The sequence below is a fragment of the Salmo salar genome, chromosome ssa03, assembly GCF_905237065.1.
Source record: "Salmo salar chromosome ssa03, Ssal_v3.1, whole genome shotgun sequence".
NCBI lineage: Eukaryota > Metazoa > Chordata > Actinopteri > Salmoniformes > Salmonidae > Salmo > Salmo salar.
This window is the reverse complement of record NC_059444.1, coordinates 82,724,405-82,733,094: the sequence shown is the minus strand read 5'-3', so window position 1 is coordinate 82,733,094 and position 8,690 is coordinate 82,724,405. Positions and strand designations below refer to the sequence as shown.

General features: G+C 46.3%; 1 protein-coding gene across 4 annotated transcripts in view; it reads left to right on the top strand.

Annotated features, from left to right (window-relative positions):
* The first annotated feature begins 413 nt into the window (after window positions 1-413).
* LOC123723765 (platelet-derived growth factor subunit A) overlaps window positions 414-8,690 on the top strand; it is a 31,045-nt gene continuing 22,768 nt past the window's right edge. The window contains exons 1-2 of one of the 4 annotated variants that reach the window (XM_045715630.1): window positions 414-1,200; window positions 2,253-2,352. In XM_045715630.1, coding sequence (XP_045571586.1) covers window positions 1,138-1,200; window positions 2,253-2,352 — 163 coding nt within the window. In that variant the 5' untranslated portion in view covers window positions 414-1,137. Of the gene's footprint in view, window positions 1,201-2,252; window positions 2,353-8,690 lie in introns of those variants that run through there. The other 3 variants (XR_006769256.1, XM_045715629.1, XR_006769257.1) reach the window with 3 other exon arrangements.

Sequence of the window (8,690 nt, the reverse complement as noted above, 5' to 3'; positions counted from 1 at the left end):
ACATAGGCTTGGATACAAGTTTGTTAAATGGATCACTCATGCATGATACTGTTAAGAGGTGTTGTAACAGTTGGTTACTCTCTGTGTATCAAGGAAGATTGGTGATGGTCAAAGGCATGGGCTTTATCATCTTCATCATCATTAAATATATATCTTGTTATTATGTTCAAATCTTTATTTTAGATGTAGTTTGTTAATATGTAGCTAAATCAATAGCCTACGCGTGTTTTTTGTAGGTGACGTCATGGGTTGGGGTAGTGGTTGGAGGTAGAGGAGGATATGTTTTTAAATCATCCGCCAACCAACCAGCTCCCAGGCTTGGTGAATTGATGGGAGAGCACCACCGGAGCGCGAGGGGAGGCGCATCAGGCACGCGGCTCACCCAACTCCCACAGCTCAGGCTCACTATATTCAGCGGCTCCGGTGCGCTCGAGACTTTATTCACTCCAGAGTCCAACACAGAGACGGACCTGTCGAGCTCTCTATTCCACACTGCAAGCTAAGCACTCACTGGATAGAACACACGGACAACTTTTTATAGAGCTATTTCCGCTGCTCTATTTTTGGTTTTCATTACGGGACTTAAACCTGGGATTGTACTATTTTAAAAAGACGCACTTTTTGTTGTTGAAAAATGTCATGGTCTTTCATGTTCATCGTTTAAATAATAATATTTGGGTATAGAACTCGAAATATTTGAGAACAAGGGAAACTGTTACACATGTTTTCCAACCTCTGAAGAAGACTTAACAAGTTATTCGTTCTTGGGGGGTCGATAACAAGTGCAATGATTGTCAAGGTCTTCTGTTGGGATTGCCTTACTGCTCAACTGGTCTAAGGAGCCAGCCATGCACTTTTGTCTGCTCTACTTCTGTCACGGAGAGAGGGCTCGGAGTGGCGGACGCGCACGAATGTGAATTACATTGCAGTCAACTACTCTACTTCAAAGCACTTCAGATATCCGCAGAGTTCCCCAAACAAGTGTTTAGGAGTTGTACCGCGGGCGACTGAACGGGACTACTCACATGTTCCTCTCCCCAAGGGATGGTTCTTGATCATCCGCGGGCAGGAGCGACTTTGCGGCTCCTACAGCAGGAGACGTTTTCTTGTTTTGGGGGAAATCGGAATTAAAGGGAGATGAGACCCGTACTTTGCTACTTCCTGCTCTGTACGTCGTACCTGCTGAATGCTGTTGCTGAGGTATGAAAGACATAAGGGTTTTTCGCAAACACTTTCTAGGGTTTGAATAAGACCAGCCATAGTAAGGCACAGTGCATGCCTCTCTCTCTCTCGCTGTCACACTCTTGCTGGCGCGGGGGGTCGTTTTGCGGGGTTGAGGGGGTTGAGTGTGGGGGCGAATGGGTAGAGGGGAGTCTAGGGACTTCGGGTCCGGGTGCTGTCCTTAGCGCGCATTTGTTCTGGAGAAGGGGCTTTGCTGCACAGCAGTCGACATTGTTACATGTTGTTTTACAAGCTGTGGGACACAAGTATTTATAGACTTAACAATTTAGTAATAAGGTACTTATTGTGCATAGACCTAGGCTATTTTGGATACACGTTATTTAGATTTTGCAAACACATTAGGCCTATTTTTATTTATATTTAAAATGTTGTTCCGCAACCATTTTGTGCTGACTTTGTGCATATTAAGTCATAAAAGCCTATTGGATATTCTTTGCTATTTAATCGGCAAAAAAACGAACAAACAAGAAGCAAACTTGTAGCCCTAAGGCGACACAAATGTCTAGCAATATCAGCACCACCCCACTTGCCATATGAATGCATTGCATGGAACGCTTTTAGAAACAGCCTTGTAACTGCACCAAGAAACATATTTGACTTATTTTTGACGGTCGTTCCAAATCTGGTTATGCGTGAGCCAACTGTGACAACGTTATGGTTGAGCCAGCCAAACGCTTTCATGGGAACCGTACTTGGGATATATAAATAGCCTAGGCTCTGTCGCTGTGAGGCCGAACACTCCTTCCAGCTTGAGAGAGAAACCTAGTATCCGCAACAAGTCACAAGTGCAAGTGTAGCGGACGGCCTGTGAACAAGACTCAAGAGAGCCGAACATGCATGCTGTAATGGGCACACCGTAGCGTCATTTTTCCTCTCCATTGACCAGAATTAATAAGACAATAATAGATAATGACGCAATGTATGCGTTCTTTTACAGTCTATGTGTGTCTTTAATCTTCATTGTAATCGTTTTGTCTTGATTGTGTGTGTGTGTGTGTGTGTGTGTGTAGGAAGTCCCGCAGGAGTTGATAGAGAGACTGTCTCACAGCGAAATCCACAGCATCAGCGACCTCCAGCGGCTATTGGACTCCGAGATAGACGTCCCCGTAGGTAAATTCTGTCTCTTGATATTGTCACGCACACGAACTGTGATTCCATTCCACTGAACTTTGCTCGAACCCCAGTCTGTCGCACTGGGCGATACCATAAAGGTGTTTAGTTGTATTTATAAGTCACTTAGAACGGTGTCATAAAATTGACTAGGGGAATGAACGATGATACCGAATCTCTGGTCGCAAAGACGCAGCATGCATTATTTGGGCATACCCGATTGGATAGTGTTACTGATTCAGCACCAGCAAATGCATGTTTTACTTATTCTCTTGTTTCACTGAGTGGAAGTTGCTGGAGCCTGTGGGACTCTCCGTATCAGACTTACCTTGGGATCTCAGCAGCCAGTCAGCATGCTTCTCCAACAACTGTTGCTATGAAATGAATGGACTGGTCAAGCTGCTCTCGGCGCCGAGCGCGTAAAAGGCTCTGTGCCCCGCTGCCCGACCCGAAGACATTTGGCGGGGATTATATGTAGTAATTTGGGTCTTTTTAATTAGCTCATTGAAAACAGACAAACAAACAAACAACAACGACACGGGAGCGTGTTTAGGCAAGTGTCTCGTGGAGGAAATGTTCCCGGATTTGTAGTCGAGGCCAGGGAGAAGTGAGGGAGGAGGGAAGGCCAGGTTTTCTGGAACAGAAAGTGATGCATCCTACTTGGGAACTGATAAAGAAAACACCAGCGCGAGATAAGACGCGTCCTACTCTGGACTTTCACCGCGGTATTTATTTTGCCGGATTCTATTTAGCAGTTGTCACCCGCAATATGCTGGCTTGATGGCACTCAGGGTGCCACAGCTGTGGCTGTAAACGGATAGGGACATGCGGCGTGTTGGACGGTGGCTGTAAACGGATAGGCATGCGGCGCACAGGGTGCAGCGAGCACAGCTTTTCTGCCGCAGTCATGTTCCTTGGAGGTGGTTGTCTCTTGTCCTAAAGCAATATAGCTGTCTGTCTCTGGCTCTTTTGAAGGGGAGACTCGGTTAGAAGGGTGCGCTGGCACAAGCTGTTTGCGTTCACATGAACCTCTATTTACACAGGCCACCCGACCAATATTAAATCTGGGCTTTCCCCAAGTCTGTCTTGTGGATGGAAATGGATAATTCTATAATTGGCGTTAAACACCTGTGTTGGTAATGGAAGGTCTACCTCATATGCCAACTATGATTTCTATTAGCCATATGGTTCATGTTGGTACTATTGGTTCAAGAAACATTTGCTCCTATTCACTAATTACATAGCCAATGAATGGGCTTTTCTTTGGTTTGACTTATATACAGGGTTCATTACATCACTCACACCTATGTTGGGGTACAGATATAGGCCTACGTCATTTTATCATTTATCATGTATGTTATTACTGATGTTGTCTGTTTGTTTTATCCACATTTCCTATTGCCAATTCAGTTAACTCTATTGAATCACCAATGGTTAAACTTGTCTTGCGTCTCCTATCAGATCAACATAGCAATAACATTTCATTAGATTATCACAACACACAAACACAGCACATGTGGAATATAGCAGGCCTACATTATGAAAGCACTGGAGAGGGAGAGGGAGAAAGAGAGAGATAACTGTCAGTTATCTATGTCTGTTTGTCCCATGGCATATGTTGCAACCATTGGATCCTAAACCCTTAAACCCTAGCCACTTGTTGAACTCTTATACCTTGTAGACAGATAGGAGTTCTCACCCTCTTCAACTGTGTTGAGCCCTGGGAAGAAGGGAGGGATGTGTCAGTGTCATTTAGAAGGAGACTTTCAGGGCTTATCTGGTCTTGGCCTGTGTTTTATATGGGTCTGTGCAGTGATGAGAGTCTGCAGTGATGAGAGTCTGCAGTGATGAGAGTCTGCAGTGTCGAGATTCTGCAGTGTCGAGATTCTGCAGTGTCGAGATTCTGTAGTGTCGAGAGTCTGCCGTGTCGATAGTCTGCAGTGTTGAGAGCAGCCTCAGGGGCATGTAGGAGGTCCATGGTGGACGGGAGGGTGATTGTGTGTGGGTGTGTGTGTGTGTGTGTGTGTGTGTGTGTGTGTGTGTGTGTGTGAACATGCACGTGCATGTGTTTCGGCGTGTATGCACTTGTGTGTGTATGTCAGGGAGTCAGTGAAGAGCAGTCAGCAAGGCGATGGTCTCTTCAGACAGGGTGACATCTGAGATGACCTGCTGAAGTCTCTCCCCCCTGGAGCCAGTCTCCTCTCCCCCTCTCCTCTCATCTTCCCCAGCCTCTTGGTCTGTTCTGTTCTTATCTGTCTATACTGAAGGACTGACAGAAAGGGGAACCTGACTCTTGACATGAGGCCTGAGGTGGAGAGGTGGAGTATCTGCAGCCTGTATTCCTGGCTGCACTTCACTCTACAGGGAAAAGGTTGTGCAACAACCACCTGAACCTGCAGCCCTGCTCTGCCTGTTTATCTACAGTTTGCAACAGTTCAGGGCCTGTATTCTCAAAGCTTCTCAGAGTTCTGATCTAGGATCAGCCTTTGCCTTTTAATAAGATTATATGGACATGGGGGACCTGATTCTAGATCAGCATTCCTACTCCGATGCCCCAGATTCACGCCAGATTCACCACTGGGGGAAACTGGTTGAATCAACGTTGTTTCTACTTCATTTCAACTCAAAAATGTCATGTAATGATGTTGAATCAACGTGGAAATCTGGTTGTATTTAAAAAAAGTTATCAACGTAAGGAAATGTTGTATTTTTTCCACCTAACTTTTAATCTAAATCCAATGAGGTGATTTTTTAGGGGTTGATTTTACATTGAATTCACATTAGTTGTCAACTCAACCCAATGTAAATTAAAACTAGACATTGAACAGACGTCTATGCTCAGTGGGCTGATACACTCTCTCACTGGAAGAACCATTTCCATTTCTCCAGTACCAGGTCCTGTATTCATAAGATGTCTCACTGTAGGAAAGGCAACACTGATCCTAGATCAGCACTCCTACTCTGAGATACTTTATGAAAACGGGTCCAGAAGTGTTGTGTCAGAAGGTAGCATACTGACAGTGAAAGGGGGGGAGAGAGAGAGAGAGAGAGAGAGAGAGAGAGAGAGAGATCTAGCTAATAGAGGGAGTAATTTAGGAGTCATCAGAGGCAGTGTGATTCATGGCTGGAGACTGAGGAAGCTGCTGCAGGCAGCAGGCGTGTCATTACCTACAAGCCTTTACCTCAACCTTACCTGGAGTAGACAGGGGAGAGGAGGAGGGGGGCTCCCTACAGAGGTAGAATTATATCTTTCTCTGTCTGTCTTGTTTACTGTCTTTCTCTTCCTCTCACTCTCCTTTCTTTTTTCTTTCTCCCTCTTGCTCATTCAGTCTGTTTCTGTGTCTTCATGCTTGCCTCTCTCTCTGTCTATCCATATCTCTTTCTCTCTTCTCCCCCGCTCTGTCTATCCTTCTCCCTCTCTCGCTCTAATCACTATGTCTATCCATCTCCCTCCCTTCCCCCTCCCTCTCTCTTTCTCTCCCAGCCTGCTTTCTTCATGTAGAAAGGAAAACAACAGAAAGGTCTTTTGTGATGCTGAAAAAGCAGTAGTCAGTCCATAAAGGACTCCTTTATATGGCGTCTCCTTTTCTCTCTCCATCCGCTCTGACATGGCCTGTCTCCTCCCGGTGTCCATTGCCCGCCCTCCCTCCCTCCCTCCCTCCCTCCCTCCCTCCCTCCCTCCCTCCCTCCCTCCCTCCCTCCCTCCCTCCCTCCCTGCCTGCCTGCCTGCCTGCCTGCCTGCCTGCCTGCCTGCCTGCCTGCCTGCCTGCCTCCCCCTCTCCTTCTCTCCCTCCTTGCCTGCCTGCCTCCCTCTATCCTTCATTTCCTCCCTCCCAACCTGCCTGCCTCCCCCTCTCCTTCACTCACTCCCTCCCTCCCTGCCTGCCTGGGATTGAGAGAGACGGGGAAGGTAGAGAGAGATAAAGAAAGGGAGAGCAAGAGAAAGAGGGATGGAGGAAGAGAGAAGGGTAAACGGAGAAAGGTTAAGGGGCGAGTGAGAGAGAGACAGAAAGAGAAGCAGGCTGGGAGTTCTGTCAGTGACCCTAAGCGTTAAAAGGTTGTTAGGTGGAGACATCAGGCAGCTGTCACAACCTGTTTCACTGACAGGAGGACAGACAGGACAGAGTGTGTGTGTGTTAGTGTGCGTGTCTGAATGTGTGCTTGCACGACCTGCGTGTCCATGCGTGCATGTTTGTGTGTCTGATTGAGTACATATGTGTGTGTGTCCGTGTGTGCGTGCGTGTGTGTTTGAGTGCCTTAGTGTACATGAGCCTACTTAACACAGTGATACCTATAGGTTTTGTGTTGAGCTAAACGGCAGGGAGACAGGGCTCCCAAGCAGAGCAGGTAAACACTAATCACTTCCTCTAGGGAGGGAAATCTTTTCTGGGTCACAGCTGTCTGACTGGGACGGTAGGTACCCTAGCTGTTATAAGCAGACGATAGCTGGTTCAAATCCCCGAGCTGACTAGGTGAAATAAATCTGTCGATGTGCCCTTGAGCAAGACATTTAACCCTAATTGCTCCTGTGGTTGCTCTGAATAAGAGTGTCTGCTAAATGACTCAAATGTAAATGACTGACTAGCTGACAGGGAGACGCAAAGGCCTGCTCTCTCTCTCTTCCTGCTGCCTGGGCAATGTTTAGGCTTGACAAGGCCTCGAAATGCAGCATACAGATGGAAATAAATAAGCAAACAGAGGTTTATATAGACCTTGTACAGGAGAAGAAAAGCCTTTCAAATGTCTCGTCTATAGCACAAAGGAGCTGGATAAGTGAAGTCTTGTGTTTACCTGAAGGCTTTGTCTAATGGTTAACTCTGGGCTTTACATTGTTATGAGCATAGTGAGTTGAGTTCTGATGTGTGTGTGTTTAGGTTTCCGTTTTGTGTGAGTGTGTGTGTGTTCAGTATATGTGAACAGGTATGGGGTTGTGTCCCTTGAACTGGTGGGCTACCAGAGAGAGGACCCACCTGATCTGTAAACAGTGTCTCAGAAAGTTTCTGTACAGTCCAGCCTCTGTTCCCTGGGAAAATACTGCATCCACTGAACAGCCCTTTATCATTTTACTGCTGTGTGTGTGTGTGTGTGTGTGTGTGTGTGTGTGTGTGTGTGTGTGTGTGTGTGTGTGTGTGTGTGTGTGTGTGTGTGTGTGTGTGTGTGTGTGTGTGTGTGTGTGTGTGTGTGTGTGTGTGTGTGTGTGTGTGTGTGTGTGTGTGTGTGTGTGTGTGTGTGTGTGCACGTCAGCCATGTGTGTGTGTGTGTGTGTGTTTGCGGTCTGTACCATGAGTGTGTGTTACTTTGGCACCAGATCCTGTAATAAAGTGCATACTCTGGGTGGGGACCAAAACAAGCTGGGATTATCAGATGACCATGACTGTAATAAGGTGAGCTAGCTACAGTAAACTGTTAGCATTCAGTTAGCTAACAGCCCTGCACTGTACTGTGGCACTATGACTGTAATAAGGTGAGCTAGCTACAGTAAACTGTTAGCATTCAGTTAGCTAACAGCCCTGCACTGTACTGTGGCACTATGACTGTAATAAGGTGAGCTAGCTACAGTAAACTGTTAGCATTCAGTTAGCTAACAGCCCTGCACTGTACTGTGGCACCATGACTGTAATAAGGTGAGCTAGCTACAGTAAACTGTTAGTGTTCAGTTAGCTAACAGCCCTGCACTGTACTGTGGCACTATGACTGTAATAAGGTGAGCTAGCTACAGTAAACTGTTAGCGTTCAGTTAGCTAACAGCCCTGCACTGTACTGTGGCACTATGACTATAATAAGGTGAGCTAGCTACAGTAAACTGTTAGTGTTCAGTTAGCTAACAGCCCTGCACTGTACTGTGGCACCATGACTGTAATAAGGTGAGCTAGCTACAGTAAACTGTTAGCATTCAGTTAGCTAACAGTTCTGCACTGTACTGTGGCACCATGACTAAACATAATTGCACTCAACGTAATTGTACACTTTCTGCCAAAAGTCAACATTTAAGCAAACATTTCCTATAAATAGTGATGTAAAACCACTAATTAGACTACTAGACTACTTGGCTGATGGGGGTTGATGACCACCTGTGAAACGACCACCTTGGTTTACATTACAAGATGGCCACCTGTGTGACTCAACTGTAGCCGCTGCATTCCTTCTGTGAAAGTCTCCCCCTCCTCCCACTGTGTTTAGTAATGGGTGAATAAGACTGAGCATGTAATTACACACTAAAAAAAGAGGGTTCCTCAAGGGTTCTTTGGGAAGGGTGATGGTTCTATGTGGAACCATAAGGACTCAATGAACCCATTGAGCCCTTCGATGGTTCTTTGCAGTTCAGAAAAGGGTTTCTC